Raw genomic sequence first — 21,157 nt, 5'->3', positions numbered from 1 at the left:
TCAAGGATCGAACAACGCATTCAAATGCATGACGATGTTGCATAGGTCACTATCTATGAGAATATAGAGGCCTTCAGGACGTGTAACTCTAGAAATTGCAACATAAATATGTCCATGTGAGAAAGCTGCTCTAGGAAGGTAAATCCCAACCGTATCAAGTGATTGTCCCTGACTTTTGTTAATTGTCATGGCATAACATATCTGAATTGGAAACTGAACACATTTAAATTCAAAGGGCCAGTTTGTGTCACTTTGAATCATCTCGATTCTTGGAATCAGATGTTTGGTTCCAACATGAGACCCACACAGTATCTCACATTCAATACTGTTTTTCTACATGATTTGACAATAATTCTTGTACCGTTGCATAATCCCATAATCTTGTTTAAGTTTCTCATAAGCATGACGACCACTCCTACCTTCAATTTTAACTCATGCTTAGGAATGCAAGGCATATTTATAGAGTTTAGATACTCAAATGGAAATGTAGACCTGAAATCATTATCATCATCACCAGCATTGTCGATTGAATCCTGACTGAGATACGTAAACAAAGTACCTGGAATTTTTTCAAGGAGCTGTATATTAATTTCATCCACCATGATATTAGTAGGTGTTAGTATAGCCCTTGATCTGAGGTATTCATGCGAAGAGATATTCTGTAGAAAATCTGGGTATGTCACCTCAAAAAGCATCTGGATAGGATCTCCAGACGTATGAATGATATATTGATCAGGAATCTTGATTAACATTTCACCATTGTCTTAATCTGATGAAATATTGATTTCCTTACTATCACCGACCGCAAGCTGCCACTTGCTGAATTCAACGATGATTTTATTCTCCAATTCTGTATTTCCTGCATTAAGCCGCATGTTTTGCTTCAATAAAAATACTTCACAAGAATCCCAAATCTTGGATTTATTGAGGGTAGCGCAAACTTCTTCAGCTCTTGACGCTTTTGGAATAATTGGAAGTATTTACCGAAAATCTCAACCAAAAATAATGGTTATACCACCAAATGGCTTTTTAGCTCTTCTTTTATCAACAACAGACATAATATCTCTCAAGGATCAATCAACGCATTCAAATGCATGACGATGTTGCATAGGTCACTATCTATGAGAATGTGGAGGCCTTTAGGACGTGTAACTCTATAAATTGCAACATAAATATGTCCATGTGAGAAAGATGCTCTAGGAAGGTAAAGCCCAACCATATCAAGTGATTGTCCCTGACTTTTGTTAATTGTCATGGCATAACATATCTGAATTAGAAACTGAACACATTTAAATTCAAAGGGCCAGTTTGTGTCACTTGGAATCATCTCGATTCTTGAAATAATATGTTTGGTTCCAACATGAGACCCACACAGTATCTCACATTCAATACTGTTCTTTCTACATGATTTGACAATAATTCTTGTACCATTGCATAATCCCATAATCTGGTTTAAGTTTTTGATAAGCATGACGACCACACCTACCTTCAATTTTAACTCATGCTTAGGAATGCAAGGCATATTTATAGAGTTTAGATACTCAACTGGAAATGAAGACCTGAAATCATTATCATCATCACCAACATCGTCGATTGAATCCTGACTAATATACGTAAACAAAGTACCTGGAATTTTTTCAAGGACCTGTATATTAATTTCATCCACCACGATATTAGTAGGTGTTAGTATAGCCCTTGATCTGAGGTATTCATGCGAAGTGATATTCTGTAGAAAATCTGGGTATGTCACCTCAAAAAGCTTCTGGATAGGATCTCTAGATGTATGAATGATATATTGATCAGGAATCTTGATTAACATTTCACCACTGTCTTAATCTGGAGAAATATTGGTTTCCTTACCATCACCGACCGCAGGCTGCCACTTGCTGAATTCAATGATGATTTTATTCTCCGATTATGTATTTCCTGCATTAAGCCGCATGTTTTGCTTCAATAAAAATACTTCACAAGAATCCCAAATCTTGGATTTATTGAGGGTAGCGCAAACTACTTCAGCTCTTGACGCTTTTGGAATAACTGGAAGTATTTGCCAAAAATCTCCACCAAAAACAATGGTTATACCACCAAATGGCTTTTTAGCTCTTCTTTTATCAACAACAGACATAATATCTCTCAAAGATCGATCAACGTATTCAAATACATGACGATGTTGCATAGGTCACTATCTAAGTGAATATAGAGGCCTTCAGGACGTGTAACTCTAGAAATTGCAACATAAATATGTCCATGTGAGAAAGCTGCTCTAGGAAGGTAAAGTCCAACCGTATCAAGTGATTGTCCCTGACTTTTGTTAATTGTCATGGCATAACATATCTGAATTGGAAATCGAACACATTTAAATTCAAAGGGCCAATTTGTGTTAGTTGGAATCATCTCGATTCTTGGAATAATATGTTCGGTTCCAACATGAGACCCACACAGTATCTCACATTCAATACTATTTTTCTACATGATTTGACAATAATTCTTTTACCGTTGCATAATCCCATAATCTGGTTTAAGTTTCTCATAAGCATGACGACCACTCCTACCTTCAATTTTAACTCATGCTTAGGAATGGAAGGCATATTTATAGAGTTTAGATACTCAACTGGAAATGTAGACCTGGAATCGTTATCATCATCTCCAGCATCGTCGATTGAATCCTGACTGAGATACGTAAAAAAAGTACCTGGAATTTTTTCAAGGAGCTGTATATTAATTTCATCCACCACGATATTAGTAGATGTTATTATAGCCCTTGATCTGAGGTATTCACGCGAAGAGATATTCTGTAGAAAATCTGGGTATGTCACCTCAAAAAGCTTCTGGATAGGATCTCTAGACGTATGAATGATATATTGATCATGAATCTTGATTAACATTTCACCACTGTCTTAATCTGGAGAAATATTGGTTTCCTTACCATCACCGACCGCAAGCTGCTTCTTGCTGAATTCAACGATGATTTTATTCTCCGATTCTGTATTTCCTGCATTAAACCGCATGTTTTGCTTCAATAAAAATACTTCACAAGAATCCAAAATCTTGGATTTATTTAGGGTAGCGCAAACTACTTCAACTCTTGACGCTTTTGGAATAACTGGAAGTATTTGCCGAAAATCTCCACCAAAAACAATGGTTATACCACCAAATGGCTTTTTAGCTCTTCTTTTATCAACAACAGACATAATATCTCTCAAAGAACGATCAACGCATTCAAATGCATGACGATGTTGCTTAGGTCACTATCTATGAGAATATGGAGGCCTCCAGGACGTGTAACTCTAGAAATTGCAACATAAATATGTTCATGTGAGAAAGCTGCTCTAGGAAGGTAAAGCCCAACCGTATCAAGTGATTGTCCCTGACTTTTGTTAATTGTCATGGCATAACATATTTGAATTGGAAACTCAACATATTTAAATTCAAAGTGCCAGTTTGTGTCACTTGGAATTATCTCGATTCTTGGAATACTATGTTTGGTTCCAACATAAGACCCACACCATATCTCACATTCAATACTGTTCTTTCTACATGATTTGACAATCATTCTTGTACCATTGCATGATCCCATAATCTGGTTTATGTTTCTCATAAGCATGACGACCACTCCTATCTTCAATTTTAACTCATGCTTAGGAATGCAAGGCATATTTATAGAGTTTAGATACTCAACTGAAAATTGACCTAAAATCATTATCATCATCACCAGCATCGTCGATTGAATCCTGACTGAGATACGTAAACAAAGTACCTGGAATTTTTTCAAGGAGCTGTATATTAATTTTATCCACCACGATATTAGTAGGTGTTAGTATAGCCCTTGATCTGAGTTATTCATGCGAAGAGATATTCTGTAGAAAATCTGGGTATGTCACCTCAAAAAGCATCTAGATAGGATCTCCAGACGTATGAATGATATATTGATCAGAAATCTTGATTAACATTTCACCACTGTCTTAATCTGGAGAAATATTGGTTTCCTTACCATCACCGACCGCAAGCTGCCACTTGCTGAATTCAACGATGATTTTATTCTCCGATTCGGTATTTCCTTCATTAAGCCGCATGTTTTGCTTTAATAAAAATACTTCACAAGAATCCCAAATCTTGGATTTATTGAGGGTAGCGCAAACTTCTTTAGCTCTTGACGGTTTTGGAATAACTGGAAGTATTTACCGAAAATCTCAACCAAAAACAATGGTTATACCACCAAATGGCTTTTTAGCTCTTTTTTTTATCAACAACAGACATAATATCTCTCAAGGATCGATCAACGCATTCAAATGCATGACGATGTTGCATAGGTCACCAAATATGAGAATGTGGAGGCCTTCAGGACCTGTAACTCTATAAATTGCAACATAAATATGTCCATGTGAGAAAGATGCTCTAGGAAGGTAAAACCCAACCGTATCAAGTGATTGTCCCTGACTTTTGTTAATTGTCATGGCATAACATATCTGAATTAGAAACTGAACACATTTAAATTCAAAGGGCCAGTTTGTGTCACTTGGAATCATCTCGATTCTTGGAATAATATGTTTGGTTCTAACATGAGACCCACACAGTATATCACATTCAATACTATTCTTTCTACATGATTTGACAATCATTCTTGTACCATTGCATAATCCCATAATCTGGTTTAAGTTTTTGATAAGCATGACGACCACTCCTACCTTCAATTTTAACTCATGCTTAGGAATGCAAGGCATATTTATAGGGTTTAGATACTCAACTGGAAATGCAGAACTGTAATCATTATCATCATCACCAGCATCGTCGATTTAATCCCGACTAAGATACGTAAACAAAGTACCTGGAATTTTTTCAAGGACCTGTATATTAATTTCATCCACCACGATATTAGTAGGTGTTAGTATAGCCCTTGATCTGAGGTATTCATGTGAAGAGATATTTTGTAGAAAATCTGGGTATGTCACCTCAAAAAGCTTCTGGATAGGATCTCTAGATGTATGAATGATATATTGATCAAGAATCTTGATTAACATTTCACCACTGTCTTAATCTGGAGAAATATTGGTTTCCTTACCATCACTGACCGCAATTTCCACTTGCTGAATTCAATGATGATTTTATTCTCCGATTATGTATTTCCTACATTAAGCCGCATGATTTGATTTAATAAAAATACTTCACAAGAATCCCAAATCTTAGATTTATTGAGAGTAGCGCAAACTACTTCAGCTCTTGACGCTTTTGGAATAACTGGAAGTATTTGCCAAAAATATCCACCAAAAACAATGGTTATACCACCAAATGGCTTTTTAGCTCTTCTTTTATAAACAACAGACATAATATCTCTCAAAGATCGATCAATGCATTCAAATGCATGACGATGTTGCATAGGTCACTATCTATGTGAATATGGAGGCCTTCAGGACGTGTAACTCTAGAAATTACAACATAAATATGTCCATGTGTGAAAGCTGCTCTAGGAAGGTAAAGCCCAACCATATCAAGTGATTGTCCCTGAATTTTGTTAATTATCATGGCATAACATACCTGAATTGGAAACTGAACATATTTAAATTCAAAGTGCCAGTTGTGTCACTTGGAATCATCTCGATTCTTGGAATAATATGTTTGGTTCCAACATGAGACCCACACAGTATCTCACATTCAATACTGTTCTTTCTACATGATTTGACAATCATTCTTGTACCACTGCATAATCCCATAATCTGGTTTTAGTTTCACATAAGCATGACGACCACTCCTACCTTCAATTTTAACTTATGCTTAGGAATGCAAGGCATATTTATAGAGTTTAGATAATCAACTGGAAATGCAGACCTGAAATCATTATCATCATCACCCGCATCATCGATTGAATCCTGACTGAGATACGTAAACAAAGTACCTGGAATTTTTTCAGGGAGCTGTATATTAATTTCATCCACCACGATATTAGTAGGTGTTAGTATAGCCCTTGATCTGAGGTATACATGCGAAGAGATATTCTGTACAAAATCTGGGTATGTCACCTCAAAAAGCTTCTGGATAGGATCTCCAGACGTATGAATGATATATTAATCAGGAATCTTGATTAACATTTCACCACTGTCTTAATCTGGAGAAATATTGGTTTCCTTACCATCACCGACCGCAAGCTGCCACTTGTTGAATTCAACGATGATTTTATTCTCTGATTCTATATTTTCTGCATTAAGCCTCATGTTTTGCTTCAATAAAAATACTTCAAGAATCCCAAATCTTGGATTTATTTAGGGTAGCGTAAACTACTTCAGCTCTTGACGCTTTTGGAATAACTTGAAGTATTTGCCGAAAATCTCCACCAAAAACAATGGTTATACCACCAAATGGATTTTTAGCTCTTCTTTTATCAACAATAGACATAATATCTCTCAAGGATCGATCAACGCATTCAAATGCATGACGGTGTTGCATAGGTCACTATCTATGAAAATATAGAGGCCTTCAGGACGTGTAACTCTAGAAATTGCAACATAAATATGTCCATGTGAGAAAGTTGCTCTAGGAAGGTAAATCCTAACCGTATCAAGTGATTGTCCCTGACTTTTGTTAATTGTCATGGAATAACATATCTGAATTGGAAACTGAACACATTTAAATTCAAAGGGCCAGTTTGTATCACTTGGAATCATCTCGATTCTTGGAATAATATGTTTGGTTCCAACATGAGACCCACACAGTATATCACATTCAATACCGTTCTTTCTACATAATTTGACAATCATTCTTGTACCATTGCATAATCCCATAATCTGGTTTAAGTTTCTCATAAGCATGACGACCACTCCTACCTTCAATTTTAACTCATGCTTAGGAATGTAAGGCATATTTATAGAGTTTAGATACTCAACTGGAAATGCAGACCTGAAATCATTATCATCATCACCAGCATCATCGATTGAATCCTGACTGAGATACGTAAACAAAGTACCTGGAATTTATTCAAGGAGCTGTATATTAGTTTCATCCACCACAATATTAGTAGGTGTTAGTATAGCCCTTGATCTGAGGTATTCATGCGAAGAGATATTCTGTAGAAAATCTGGGTATGTCACCTCAAAAAGCTTTTGGATAGGATCTCCAGACGTATGAATGATATATTGATCAGGAATCTTGATTAACATTTCACCACTGTCTTAATCTGGAGAAATATTGATTTCCTTACCATCACCGACCGCAAGCTGCCACTTGCTGAATTTAATGATGATTTTATTCTCCAATTCTGTATTTCCTGCATTAAGCCGCATGTTTTGCTTCAATAAAAATACTTCACAAGAATCCCAAATCTTGGATTTATTGAGGGTAGCGCAAACTACTTCAGCTCTTGACGCTTTTGGAATAACTGGAAGTATTTGCCGAAAATCTCCACCAAAAACAATGGTTATACCACCAAATGGCTTTTTACCTCTTCTTTTATCAACAACAGACATAATATCTCTCAAGGATCGATCAACGCATTCAAATGCATGACGATGTTGCATAGGTCACTATCTATGAGAATAAGGAGGCCTTCAGGATGTGTAACTCTATAAATTGCAACATAAATATGTTCATGTGAGAAAGCTGCTCTAGGAAGGTAAAGCCCGACCGTATCAAGTAATTGTCCCTGACTTTTGTTAATTGTCATGGCATAACATATCTGAATTGGAAACTGAATATATTTGAATTCAAAGACCAGTTTATGTCACTTGGAATCATCTCGATTCTTGGAATAATATGTTTGTTTCCAACATGAGACCCACACAATATCTCACATTCAATACTGTTCTTTCTACATGATCTGACAATCATTCTTGTACCATTGCATAATCCCATAATCTGGTTTAAGTTTCTCATAAGCATGACGACCACTCCTACCTTCAATTTTAACTCATGCTTAGGAATGCAAGGCATATTTATAGAGTTTAGATACTCAAATGGAAATGTAGACCTGAAATCATTATCATCATCACCAGCATTGTCGATTGAATCCTGACTGAGATACGTAAACAAAGTACCTGGAATTTTTTCAAGGAGCTGTATATTAGTTTCATCCACCACGATATTAGTAGGTGTTAGTATAGCCCTTGATCTGAGGTATTCATGCGAAGAGATATTCTGTAGAAAATCTGGGTATGTCACCTCAAAAAGCATCTGGATAGGATCTCCAGACGTATGAATGATATATTGATCAGGAATCTTGATTAACATTCCTCCACTGTCTTAATCTGGAGAAATATTGGTTTCCTTACCATCACCGATCGCAAGCTGCCACTTGCTGAATTCAGCGATGATTTTTCTGATTATGTATTTCCTGCATTAAGCCGCATGTTTTGCTTCAATAAAAATACTTCACAAGAATCCCAAATCTTGGATTTATTGAGGGTAGCGCAAACTACTTCAGCTCTTGACGCTTTTGGAATAACTGGAAGTATTTGCCGAAAATCTCCACCAAAAATATTGGTTATACCACCAAATGGCTTTTTAGCTCTTCTTTTATCAACATAAGACATAATATCTCTCAAGAATCGATCAATGCATTCAAATACATGACGATGTTGCATAGGTGCCTCGTCCCAGATTGTTAAATCAGTTTGTTGAATAAGCTCAGAAATATCGGTCCCATGTCTTAACCCGATAGAACAATGTTCATCAAGTTTGAGAGGAATGTGAAAGCGGGAGTGTACGGTTTTTCCACCGGGAAGCAACATGACAGCTATACCATATGAGGCCACAGGAAGCACAATCTTATGTTCCGACCGTAATCGACAACATAGTGTCTGCCACAAGAAAGTCTTTCCACAACCTCCACTCCCGTAAATGAAGAAAACACCACCTTTTTCTGGTTGATATTGTCAAGAATTGAATCATAGACTCTCTTCTGTTCATCGTTCAGAAGACTATGATTTTTTTTCATGTATTTTCTTCATTTCTTCAGTGTCATAGCATATTTCCTCAAGAATTAGCCTATTGTCAGAGTTGGAAAGATATGCTTCTCCTGGAAATGGCATATCTGGGAAGTTTGTAAGGGTTTTACCAATATCGTTCAACAATTTCTCAATCTCTGGAATAAATGTATATAAAATTTATCCTGTTAGTTATATACGGGAAAATGATAGGGCTGAAAGAATTATTAAAACTCATACCTGCAAGAGCGTAATTCTGGATATCATAATCTGATAGAAAAAGATTTGGATTGTTTGTGAGGTGTCGTCTCACAAGAACAATATCATCCGAAATGCATTCCCAATGAGTATCCCAAAGACTACGCGGATGAGAAATTGGACTGTAAACTATAATGTTGACAAACATTACATGGAGTTGTGGAGGCATGGATGGATGCAAATTTTCAGCTATAGCTTCATGCCATTGCTGGTCATTATGGAGGATACCTAGTGCAGCACAAGCTTCGTGAAAAGATTTATGAATATGGTCGTGGACTGTCTTCAAATCATCACAAGAAACAACATATTTTATCCTAAGCAAGAGCATGCGGAGATATAATAATTCACCGCTGGATGAATGTACTTCAGAAAGCCTACCAATGACATCACCTCTTTTTCTCGGTTTCCAGGAACCCGGTTGTGGATGCCAGGTAAACTTGCTTGGGAATTCTGAATAGGTGAAAATTTTGGCCTCTGGATATATTCTGTTTTCTTCAAACCATGCTTCTAATTTGATTTTTTTTGATCCTGCATTGTCGCACACCTCTTGTAGATTTTGTGAGTTCCTGAACGACACGTGCTTGTCATTTGGTAGATGTATTGGCAAACGTTCAACTGAAGGTCAACGGGAATGAATATCAAAACCAAATATCCTCCAAGATGCTTCAGATGCACAAACATATCTACCATCTAAGTAATGTTTAACTTCATCAATCAGACATTTCTTCAGAGTGATTGGTGTTGTGGCGATAGTCTTGGCAATTGTTTTTTCCCTCAGACACATGGTTGCGGTATCGTGTCCTTTCAGGCAATACTTGAATAGATATTTCAGTGATCTTGAGCTGTTATAAATCTCTAGGTTTGTGTGACATTGAAATCTTATTAGAAGATCTCGATTGTATGGGACAACATAATGATTATCCAGCTCAATTCCCTTTTTGTTTACAGTAATTCCTGTTTTCCTTCTTTTGTAAATAGGAAAGCCACAATCATTGAAGAATGTGTGAGAATTCTACCTGTTAAAAATGATAGAACCATTTTATAATTCAATGTCATCAAGTATATGAACTGTTATAATAAATTCGTTGAGTATGGTGTAAATGACAAAGATTTATATTTTAGGAAATTGTTTAGTACAACTATGGTGTAAATGATGACGATTTACCTTTTAGGAAAATGTTTAGTACAACTGCCTTTAGCCATACATGGAGAATTAACACAATCAGTTCCACATGGTCCATGAATCATGTAATTCTTTACAGCTTTATATCCAACATGATTAGTACTTGGATCGGAAATTTTTGCAGACACCATTTTATCTATTTGGTCCGTGGTTTTTGGATGATCGTTTGGATGCAACCAAATAAGCATGTGAGCATGTGGTAGTCCACGCTTTTGAAACTCTATGACGTACATCACTGTAAAATGCCAAGGTATTAAATTAGAAAAATAGTATAATTTCCATACATGTCATTTTATTGTCAAAGTGTAAAATTAGATCATCAGAAAAAACTTTCTTATTATAATACCTCCTATACAACGTCCAAAACAATTTTTATTTTTGATTTTATCAACCATCTGGTCAACTTTCATTTTAAAAACCCTTGCAACCATGTCTGGAGCGTCAACAACATCAACACCGGGTAAAAACTTTAAATTCCGCTGTATTTCAGGCCATTTTGTATTTATGGTCATCGTAAGGAACAGTGATGGGTGGCCAATCGTTCGACAGATGGCGAAAGCGTCCTTAAAATACTGATTCATGTACCTTTTACTGCCAGTAAATGTGGTAGGTAAAATTGTTGCTTCGTCGACATTTTCAGGATTGCTATCACCCTTTTGTAGTGCATCCCGTATATTGTGGTACAAATCTGAACGAATCGTTGTCTGGTTATCTCTGATCCAGTCAAGTCTGTACTGCTCCATTGCAGTAAATGCATCCACCACATATTGCTGCCATAAACGACCTCCGAGATGTGGAGTCAAACCTGTAAACTCGTGATTAAATGCTTGATTCTTTGTAAACTTGAGAGAATATTAAAGAATATGTACTAAAACAAAGTGCAGATAAAGAATATACCTTCTGAAGGTCGAATCATAAGTTTATAGTTGTAATACTCTTTCATCATGATGAATTCTCTATCTCCCTTTTCTATTGGATCTTCATTTTTTACAAACTGAGTGTGTTTGGGCTGTTTTTTATAAGGTCTATTTGCAGGGATTTGACGGTAAAATCCAATATCTCTGTTTTAAAAAAGAAGAGGATATTGTAGTTGCATAAATCATGGATCGGTTTCATATATCCTCTCCAATCCATTGGTTCTTAAATGGATTATTGTAACCCTGCATCCTTTTGCATAGTCGTCTGTGATAATCAATCCGACAACTTCATTTGATGGGCCAATATGGTTAGGTCAACCAGATGCTGAATAAGAAGCTATTAAAACTAATCTGAATTCATAAACTGCATTCTGTTCAATCCGTTCACGTGAAAACCTTTGACCAGACGATTATGTTTATCCAACATTTCTAACAAAGACTGTACGATACCCTCATCAACGAAATCACTTCCTCCTTTAACGGCGTTGATTCTGTTGTTCACATCATCTTCAGTGTCATATATGTAGAGTTGACAAAATTTAGGGATTGTACCGTCAGGTGGTACAAAGCTTCCTATACTGTGGTAATTTACACCTTTGACCTTGAAACAATAAGGAGCATCGCCACGATTGATACTATGATCAATTTTTCCTCCGGTGGAAAAAATCACAAACATACAGTTGTACATTCTAATATTTTGCTTGAAATGCCTAAAACGGGATGCACCACTAAGGAGTGTAGCAAGAGGTTCAAGAGGTTGCTTTTCTTTATCAAGAGTTATCTGACCATTTTTACAACAAAGAGAAAAAGTTGGAGGCTGTCTTGGTGCAGATTTATTGTTCCTTTCTTGATTCCACATGATCACCTAACATTTTGAACAAATTTTATCAGAAGCACCAACATCAAGGTACTCACTCCACTTATGCATAGTATTGTCAGATAGATCTACATCAATATCCTCACAGTCACCTACAAAAATTTGCAATTCATCAGAGAGTGAGCAATGTAAAAAACATATAGAATTCACAGCTTAGTATGTAGTGTGTGAAATCTAAATTCATACCGCTGGATAAACAGTCACTGTCACTGCTGTCAAAATCATCAACACTGTTAAAGTCATATAATAAGTTTTTAGACCCTGAACTTTCTCCTCACTCAAAAGTACTTTTTACGGACGATGTATCGAACGTCGAAGGACCTAGACTTATTCTACCACAAAATTTTTTGGTTAGATTTTCTCCAGTTTGTAATCCATCCGGGTTAAGAGATTTTTGCGATCGTTTCTGCACTCTGGATGCAGGCAATGAGAAAGTGACTACATTTTTATCACTTTGACATGTTCCTGGAGTTTCCTGTTTTCTGATCTGACATGGTGTAACAAATACATTGTTTGTAAACTTGTGAATTAAACATATTGGATGCTTATCAATCTAATAGTATACATTAATGTATGCACATATATGTGAACCGCACCAGAAAACTTTATGGATTGTAGTTTATGCGCACACGGAGTTTTAGGATTTGCACATATTTCTCCACATATGTGAACACCTACAAAACTTTTAATAAATCAATAATTAGAGATATAGAACATTAGTTCAATTATGTAAAAATTCGTGGAAAGTTATGATTCTAATAGTTTGTACATCTATTGTTCAATTAAGAATTATTACAAACATTGACCTGATGTTTGAGTACATTTTAAAAGCGATTTGTTCCCAGCGGGAGTGTACATCAAATTATTGAATAATCCTGTATAAGAAGATGGCACTGCACTACAGAATATTGCTTTTTTTGGCGAGCTGTTTCTTGCCAGGCACGCTAACTTTGTTTTTATCTGGAAAAAAACTTACAAAATTATGACAGTTAATAACATTTAATTTACGTATCTAATTCATGTTCACTTGATTCATTATCAAGCCGTGCCTGATGTGTGGGAAGCATCCAAAGGTGACGTGTTTCTTCCAGGAGTGTGTAAAATAGTTTCACTCAAACTTGTATTGTATGGCAGTGTAGATCGGAATAAATTATGATCCTTGGAACTGTAATTCTTTCCACGCACCCTCACTTGCTTATTTTGATCTAATTTCCAATCAAGAATTTTATATTAGCAAATAAAATCTGTAACATTTCCTCAGTAGATACTCAGTCATTATTGCTTACCAGGCTGGGTGAGGTGGGGATTTGATCTTGGAACAGTATTGACCTCACATCGGTTGTTAGCCAGAAGTTTAAAACTTGGTTGGAAATCAGTGTCAACCACAATATCGTGGAGATTTGACATTAACAAATGTTCTGTATATAAACTGTCATTACCAATGGGGTGGTAATCACTGTCGCCTGAATCTGCATGATGAACAGGAAGCTTACATGTATCGCCATTCCAAATACCAAGTTTAGGAAGCTTACCAGGAGTGGCAGTGTAAATGCTGCGCAGAGACTGATTACTTAAATTTACCGTACGCATACAGTCTTTTCCAGAAATTGGTTGATTGCATATTTGAACCGGAATATCTTGTAGTAAATTGTTTCTAATTTCCTCATTTTCACTTACATCCCCTGCCAATCAGGGTATCATATAAATCAAAAACTATATACTCTACCAAGCGCTTTGAGACATTTCTCTGTATTAAATTGGTTGACTCCATATTTGAACATAAATAATATGGCAAAGTATGTGCTTGTATGTTACTTAATTTCAATTACATAGATTCAAGTCCACTATACCGTATAGGTACAAAAACTAATATTATATTAAAAAATAAACACAAACATCACAGACTGGACTAACCTGATTTTTCTGATTCATTGTTAAAGTTATCAACTCTTGATAGAGGTGTTAGATGAGAATGGCACAAAGAATTACCTGCATCCATGTCAGGATTGATACAAAAGTAGTTATACAATATGAGGCGTAATAATATACATGATTGTTCTGCAATAAATTTTCAGTATAGTTTATTTCATATGTCAAGTTACCGTTAATTGCTTGTAGAGGACCACGACTGAGATGTGCTTCTTTCGTCGTCCACAAAAATTGCTTGATCGGCGAAGGTTTGGAACCTGTTTAAGTAACAAATATACGACATTAGCTATAAGGAAATTCATAGAGTGAACCTTGGATAGAGTTTTTTATGATCTGAAGTGCACGACATACATTGGCTCTGCTTAGGATTTAATCGGCTGAAAGAGGCTTTGGTAAATAATATATCTGGTTTCTGATTCTCCTTGTCACTAACTACTCGTAACAATGCATCTTCACGCAAACTTGGTGGATTAGATCCAAGTATAACTAAACAAAAGAGTAAAGAAAAACTTATTAATATATACAACATAACTTATAAGGAATCATAACAGCGGTCACATGAAATATCATGTAAAAATTCAAAAAACAATAGGGTACATCTATCATTGTTGACGGATTTAGACTGGTGATTCTCTGTAGGCTAGAGATTAGTCCTGTCTGAAAGAATAAAATTGACATTTCTCCCACGAACCCTACGTTTTGTATCTGGTTCGATAAAATCAACAAATCAGTTAAAAATAAATAGGGAAATGTTTACATGTTGCATCATCATGAGGATTAAAACCTTGTTCACTGGTGGCATCAGATGGATTCAAGGTTTTCTCAATATTACGTCCACAAACACGCTTGAATCCTGAAATTGAACATAATGAGAAGAATCTCATGTACCATTTCTATCATGAAAACATCAAACAATCTAACTACACAGTTCTGGAGACACCAAGGGAAAATATCAAACAATCTAATAAAAATAGTTATGGAGCAACCAAGGTTTGGAAGCAATACATTGAGACTGCATTGTAAACTCCAAGCAAAGTTTTTAAGTTCAGAAGCAGTACTGTAACTCCATTGTAATCCGTCGACTGAGGGAGAGAGAGAGGGGCAGGATGATTTGGAAAAAGAGAGAGAAATTGATGTAACAAATTGGAGAAAATCATGCATGATTTGATTTGTTCAAATCATTTTCCATAGATAGCTTTATTTTTGAAATTCAAATAATAACCATATAGATTAAGATGGGTCAATTGAACTTAATTGGGTAGTCCATGGATCTAGCAAAATGTATAGGATTTGGGTCATGAGTAATTTTTTTTACCCAAATTGTTAAATGGATAAATTAGGGAGTAGTCATTAGGTATTATAGATTTAGTTAAAGTGTTAAAAGATTTGGATATGTTACGTAGAATCATTTTGTCTCAAAGCATCATATTAATTTTTTTATTAAATTGATATACACACACACATATATATATATATATATTTATAAATGTAGGTAGATAAAGTTATTTCATTCTTTCTTTTAGAAAAAAAAAGGAATTCAATTAAAATAAAAAAAAATTATAGGCCATAAATACAATCGAAATTAAAAAACGCTTAAACCCTGAAAATCCTGTAATTTTTTTATTCCAGATACGAAAAACATCGAAATCTACCAAAATAAATCAAACTCTAATAAGGAGGGACTGAATAAATCCATAAAACTCAAATAAAGTGATAAATTATTGAAGGAAAATAAATGTTTCATCAAGAAAAATGAAAAAAAAGAATTGAGACTTTCCAACAGTGAAAATTGATGAAAACCCCTCATGAAATATTAAGACGACTACTTAACGGAGAAAGAAAGAATACTAGAAATTCATATACGATCAAAACTTCGCAATACATTTGAAAAAATATAAATGATATGCGAGAACTCATTTTACTTTTTTTTCACACTGTATTTTGAAAATTTATCACTTTTACTACATACCAAAATTTATTACCTTATAAATTAAAAGAGTTTCAAAATAAGGTGAAATGAGTTATTTAATTATTGGTGTTAATGTGAATGCATTGCTCTTTTGATCTAATTGTATCATAATTATTACCGCTTAAAATTTAAAATTTAGTTATTTTACATTTTAGTTGTAAAATTCTGTAAACATCTAAAATATAATTCAAAGTAGATACAATTATATTGTTAGTTTAAGTTTAAGTTGTAATTGAATTTGATACAATTAAAAGCAAAGAGAGTTGTAATGGTAACTCTTCTATCAGAACTACTAATTCAATTTGAGGCATACATTATGATTTTTTATGCTACCGTCCACTCTAAACTACTGTTTTATAATTTTGAGTAATTGTTTTACATATTAGATTCTTATTCTTTTCTTTTCTGTCTTTTCCTCTCCCAATATGTAATAATTTTCTTTATCATTATTTGCATGTTGTCACTTATTCTCCTATTTGTTTATATGTTAATCGAAAGCTTTCAATATCGAAATATTTTTTTATCCGGAATATCGAAATATCTTTTGATTGTTATATTTGTTTGGATTATTATTTTTATATCAGGTTATATAGTCATGAACAATGATGAAATTAAGATTGGTATGATATGTAAAATATCATCTTCTAATTATAAAAAATGACAACTGGTATATTTTCTATATGTTATGTTTGGTGATTAGATTTTTTTGTATGTGAACTTATTTGAGTGCTTCAATAAATTTGAATGCAAAGTCTAGCATTATTTTTTTTATTATAAATATGGTGGTGTTTTACCTAAGAAATTATTTTTGTATGTTCCGTTGGGGTTGTTTAGGAGGGTGTTTATTAAAGGTCTGCACTCGATGACGTCTTATGATGGATTGAAGCCTCATTATATAATTGTGTTGTATGATGTCGGAGGAGATGACTTTAATTTGCAGGTTTTTAAACGTACGTGTAACGCCCCCAAACCTACTATTTCGCAAATCTAAGTCATCACGTCACACCATGAACGCGTACTTGTATTATTGTTACAGACTAAAACAAAATCGCAAATTTCCAAAAATCCACGGATCCAAAGATCTCTTGTCTCTAACATTTCATGTCGCTACGAACTTTAATACACACCATATCGTCTACAAGTATATACATAATATCAAAAATACAAAAGATAGCGATAGTCGAATTTTGAGACATACTTCGGAGATTAAGAATCTAAATAATGTCACTTGGGCTCTAAACCTTCTCCCTGCCACTCGGCCTCTCCTTGACATATTCATCACTTTTTTTTACTATTAAAAATGATTGTAATAGCAAAAATTAGTCATTAAATACTCAGCAAGTTCACTAGTACAACAGAATAACTCTGATGATAAAGAATACAGATATACAAATATAAATTTAAATCTAAAAGTATTAATCAATTGAATGAATAATTATAAAATCAATTAATAAAGAATCAACTTCAGGAATTCAATAATTTGTAGTCATTAACAACTTATTTGGCTTAAAATTTCGGCAAAGATCACTGGTCTTTTCCAAGTGTCGTTCTCATGTGATACTCTCCCATAGTTTGACCAATGTCATAAGAAGAATACCACCCATTATTTCTTTTGCTAGTATAGTAGTGGGTTATCATTTTCAACTCGTCTACATTTGAGCCATTAATAACAAAATTAACAAATAAATATTTTTGTCGCTTCCATGATCGTAAGCCTCCAAACTATTTGACCAATTAAAATGAAGAGCCCCTGAATAATAGTTTGATACACTATTTTGAAAATTATTTTGACATAAAAGTTTATTTTCTTAGCCTTGTACGTAACTAGCACTTCTTAAATAAATCACATTAACCCGAATAATAAACTAATTAAGAAGTCAACAAAATAAATATCTTAATTTGGATATTCTAGAAAATATATTACATTTAAAATACCTGATATCAATACATATATGCAGACTCTGCCATCGTTCGAAATGTTGCTCGCAATTCAAAATTATTGAGTTACTAATTAATTGATCATTATTGTTATGAGGTTCGTAAAAATGTTAATGCAAAACTAAAAATTGGAGAATAACTTCTAGATTGTCGATTTTCATACGTCGTTATAAAGGTTGGTTTATAAATTAAAAAACTTTATAATCTTTGTTTTACAAGCAATTATGAAGCCAAAGTAAACAGATAGAAAGTAAGATTTAAAAATTAATTTATTGATTTATAGCAACTAAATTTATTACTTTTTTTAGGTTATTCCCAATGTGCGAAGTTTACCTATCTTATTAAAAAAATATATGATTTCTTAATTCCTATGGCGTAACAAATTAGTTGCTTAGTATCCTTCTTTTTACGAAAATTAAAATTATTATGCTTTCTAGTCTGACATTATAAAATAGCTAAATTTATCACTTTTAGAAGGCCATTACAACGTGTAACATTCTCCTACCATATTAAAATATTTAAACATTATAAAATTTTATGACTTCTTAATTATTATGCTTAACCATTCTATGAATCTTAAGATCATTACGCCTTCCCATATGATATTATAAAAACATAATATATATGGACACTTCAAGGTTTTATCTTACTTCGAGAGTTTGATACACAATGTAACACCCTCAAAACCCGGGGTCTAGGTCTGGGGGTTACTAGCTAATCACCATACCTGTACAAACCTGTATAATAATTATGCAACATATATCTAACCCCTTTTTACACCTAACCAGGATCTTTTTAGGTTAAAGTATGAAAACAAGAACAACACTCTACCTTTATTACAAACTAAATTTAAAATCTCACAGAACTCTCTTTATTACAAACCATTGTCTAAACAAATTTTAAACTAAATTCACTTTTATTCAAACACACACCATATCTATCTACACTACACCTGCTCAGGTAACTCAAAGCTTTCTTCTTGAATCGGGATAAACACTTTTGGTATTAGAGGGTCCCGCTGCTTGACTCATTTTTTACCACGCGAGTCCAGATATGTTTCATTTTCCTTCTTAACTGAAAACAATAAGGTGAATAACAACAACAAAAAGGGGGTGAGCCATAAGTTTCTCAACAAGTCTATAGTATATAAACAGTATTATAACAAAGTTAAATAAACCGGTAATTTGTTTACATCTGCAAAGATATAACCTCGCAAGAAAAGAACAAAGGTCATCTGCAAAGATATAACCTCACAAGAAAAGAACAAAGGTCATTATCAGCGATTATCAACAAACTAAAGTGGATACAAGTTCACACCTATATCCTGCTGATCAGCCAGGATACAGTGCATATCCATACCTCAATGTATAGATCCATTCGGGTACCCAGGCTCTACGGCCCAACATAAGGATCCAGTTAATTCTCGATCCTCAGGATCAAGTCTATACCTGATCCTAATCATCACCATCCAATCCACAGATGAGCAACCAGAACGATCGGTATGCTTTGATGTATCCCAACATCAGAATATATCAGGATATATGTATATATATATAAACTATTTAAATATGAATAGAGGATTCAACGAATTAGGAGAAATCATGAATCGAAATAAAATATGAACAAAGGATTAATAATTTTATAACAATGTATGTGAACAGGAGTTATTAGTATGTAACTGCGAAAAGAACCTGAAAGCAATTCACTATTCTGAATTTAGAATAGGGGAAAAACTTGCCTTTCGCGCGATCTATCACAAGCAAATCACCATTCTCTAACCCTGGCTCGGTCCGCCTTGTTGGCTTCATCTCTATCAAAGAAAGATACTTATTTAGTCAACTCGTACATCAATCGCGTCTCAAACCGACTTCACGTAGCCTATATCGTCTACCCGTATGCTTATAATTGACTCGTATTATAATTAGTAATATTTAGGACTCAATTAACCACATAATTCACATAGCACATAAGTCACATAGTCATTCTAGATTTAAAGTAATTTTTAGAATCGAAATCGACTCACTATTCGCATTACTGAACAATATCTGGCTCGTTTCTTAATTTTCAGAATTTATTGGACCCGTCTCTATAATTAATAGGGCATATAAATAAATAAATACCGAAAGCTGACTCGTTTTTAAAAGAAACTAGGATTAAAACTATTTTTAATGAAAACAGATCATTTTTCCGAGTCGAAAGGCTTTCGTTTAGCTTAAATCAGAAAAACGGTCAATTATTATTCAATAAATTAGAATAAATCAGTTTCCTATTCATTATAATTAATAATTCAAAATAATTGAACCTCAAAAATATTTTAAATAATTATTTAGGAAAAATCAGAATTAAAAATGATTTTTCCATAATTTTTGAAATTAAATAAATTTATTATGATTTATTGAAAATAATTTGGTTAATTATCAAAATAATTAATTATTTTTAAATAATTAATAATTAAAAAAATAATTTGTTAGATATATTTGATAATGTCATGGTTAATATAATTTATGTTTAGTTTTCAGATCTTACTTAACTGGACAAATCAATACTTAACTTGGAATCAGTACTTATACTGGAAGTCAGGACTTAAGGATATCAGTACTTATATTATCAGGAGATAATCATCAGAAGATGGATATCAGAACTTAAGTGCTGAAGAACGTTCAGATAAGGACAGTAGCTGATTAAAGGAAAGAAGATCGAGATAAACATAAGAAGAGATATGCATGAAGAAGGAATTCTATGAATAATAGAATACTTGGAAGAAAAGATATCTGATTGATATATTTTAGGAAGCAGAATTATATTCCATATCAATTAGCGATTATCTTGTAACTGTGTAGTATATAAACACAGACATAGGGTTTACACTACAAGTGTTATCATATTCGAGAAGATTATTCATTGTGACCCTAGCAGCTCTCTTGATATTTGTTCATCACTGAGAGGTAATAGTTCCATATTGTAACAGAGTTTATTGTTTCAATAAAGTTTGTTTTCTGTTACTTGAAATATTAAAAGTTCGATTTGATTGTATTTTACACTGTATTCACCCCCTCTACATTGTGTGTGACCTAACAAGTGGTATCAGAGCCTATCTGTTAACACACATATAGTTAAAGATCCAAACACAATCATGTCTGACACAAAAACTCCAACTAAGCCTACCAAAACTGAAGA

At 34.0% G+C, this 21,157-nt stretch overlaps 6 protein-coding genes across 6 annotated transcripts; all 6 read right to left on the bottom strand.

The window, feature by feature from the left end:
* On the bottom strand, positions 1 to 875 carry LOC141665912 (uncharacterized). The gene is made up of 3 exons (XM_074471899.1): positions 804 to 875; positions 420 to 695; positions 1 to 333 (listed from the first exon to the last, which is right to left on the bottom strand). The coding sequence occupies exons 1-3, from the start codon at positions 873 to 875 to the stop codon at positions 1 to 3; spliced, it is 681 nt and encodes a 226-aa protein (XP_074328000.1).
* A 191-nt stretch (positions 876 to 1,066) lies between these two features.
* Positions 1,067 to 2,125, bottom strand: LOC141665911 (uncharacterized). The gene is made up of 3 exons (XM_074471898.1): positions 2,012 to 2,125; positions 1,861 to 1,926; positions 1,067 to 1,807 (listed from the first exon to the last, which is right to left on the bottom strand). Exons 1-3 carry the CDS (start codon positions 2,123 to 2,125, stop codon positions 1,067 to 1,069), a joined length of 921 nt encoding a protein of 306 aa, XP_074327999.1.
* Positions 2,126 to 2,133: 8 nt separating this feature from the next.
* Positions 2,134 to 3,191, bottom strand: LOC141665910 (uncharacterized). The gene is made up of 3 exons (XM_074471897.1): positions 2,927 to 3,191; positions 2,553 to 2,692; positions 2,134 to 2,334 (listed from the first exon to the last, which is right to left on the bottom strand). Exons 1-3 carry the CDS (start codon positions 3,189 to 3,191, stop codon positions 2,134 to 2,136), a joined length of 606 nt encoding a protein of 201 aa, XP_074327998.1.
* Positions 3,192 to 3,199: 8 nt separating this feature from the next.
* Positions 3,200 to 4,073, bottom strand: LOC141665909 (uncharacterized). Its single transcript, XM_074471896.1, has 2 exons — positions 3,992 to 4,073; positions 3,200 to 3,678 (listed from the first exon to the last, which is right to left on the bottom strand). The coding sequence occupies exons 1-2, from the start codon at positions 4,071 to 4,073 to the stop codon at positions 3,200 to 3,202; spliced, it is 561 nt and encodes a 186-aa protein (XP_074327997.1).
* A 2,322-nt stretch (positions 4,074 to 6,395) lies between these two features.
* LOC141665908 (uncharacterized) lies at positions 6,396 to 7,505 on the bottom strand. Its single transcript, XM_074471895.1, has 2 exons — positions 7,190 to 7,505; positions 6,396 to 6,955 (listed from the first exon to the last, which is right to left on the bottom strand). Exons 1-2 carry the CDS (start codon positions 7,503 to 7,505, stop codon positions 6,396 to 6,398), a joined length of 876 nt encoding a protein of 291 aa, XP_074327996.1.
* A 142-nt stretch (positions 7,506 to 7,647) lies between these two features.
* LOC141665907 (uncharacterized) lies at positions 7,648 to 8,214 on the bottom strand. The gene has a single exon (XM_074471893.1). The coding sequence runs from the start codon at positions 8,212 to 8,214 to the stop codon at positions 7,648 to 7,650; it is 567 nt and encodes a 188-aa protein (XP_074327994.1).
* Between the last annotated feature and the right edge of the window lie 12,943 nt (positions 8,215 to 21,157).

This window comes from Apium graveolens, chromosome 6 (assembly GCF_009905375.1).
Source record: "Apium graveolens cultivar Ventura chromosome 6, ASM990537v1, whole genome shotgun sequence".
NCBI classification, from domain to species: Eukaryota; Viridiplantae; Streptophyta; class Magnoliopsida; order Apiales; family Apiaceae; genus Apium; species Apium graveolens.
The sequence above is the reverse complement of the archived record's forward strand: the minus strand, read 5'-3'. Positions and strand labels throughout refer to the sequence as shown.

Excerpts from the sequence above, each read along its gene's own strand:
- LOC141665912 (XM_074471899.1), bottom strand. The coding sequence starts at position 875 with ATGCGGCTTAATGCAGGAAATACAGAATTGGAGAATAAAATCATCGTT. Across the intron at positions 696-803 it reads TCAGCAAGTGGCAGCTTGCG|ATGCTTTTTGAGGTGACATA; the intron begins GTCGGTGATAGT and ends GATCCTATCCAG. Across the intron at positions 334-419 it reads AGCATGAGTTAAAATTGAAG|AAAAACAGTATTGAATGTGA; the intron begins GTAGGAGTGGTC and ends CAAATCATGTAG.
- LOC141665911 (XM_074471898.1), bottom strand. The coding sequence starts at position 2,125 with ATGTCTGTTGTTGATAAAAGAAGAGCTAAAAAGCCATTTGGTGGTATA. Across the intron at positions 1,927-2,011 it reads CAAAAGCGTCAAGAGCTGAA|GAAATACATAATCGGAGAAT; the intron begins GTAGTTTGCGCT and ends GGCTTAATGCAG. Across the intron at positions 1,808-1,860 it reads GCAGCCTGCGGTCGGTGATG|ATTCCTGATCAATATATCAT; the intron begins GTAAGGAAACCA and ends ATGTTAATCAAG.
- LOC141665910 (XM_074471897.1), bottom strand. The coding sequence starts at position 3,191 with ATGTCTGTTGTTGATAAAAGAAGAGCTAAAAAGCCATTTGGTGGTATA. Across the intron at positions 2,693-2,926 it reads GCAGCTTGCGGTCGGTGATG|GTACTTTTTTTACGTATCTC; the intron begins GTAAGGAAACCA and ends AAAAAATTCCAG. Across the intron at positions 2,335-2,552 it reads AGCATGAGTTAAAATTGAAG|ATATGTTATGCCATGACAAT; the intron begins GTAGGAGTGGTC and ends TTTCCAATTCAG.
- LOC141665909 (XM_074471896.1), bottom strand. The coding sequence starts at position 4,073 with ATGCGGCTTAATGAAGGAAATACCGAATCGGAGAATAAAATCATCGTT. Across the intron at positions 3,679-3,991 it reads GCAGCTTGCGGTCGGTGATG|TTGAGTATCTAAACTCTATA; the intron begins GTAAGGAAACCA and ends GTCAATTTTCAG.
- LOC141665908 (XM_074471895.1), bottom strand. The coding sequence starts at position 7,505 with ATGCAACATCGTCATGCATTTGAATGCGTTGATCGATCCTTGAGAGAT. Across the intron at positions 6,956-7,189 it reads GCAGCTTGCGGTCGGTGATG|GTACTTTGTTTACGTATCTC; the intron begins GTAAGGAAATCA and ends AATAAATTCCAG.
- LOC141665907 (XM_074471893.1), bottom strand. The coding sequence starts at position 8,214 with ATGTTAATCAAGATTCCTGATCAATATATCATTCATACGTCTGGAGAT.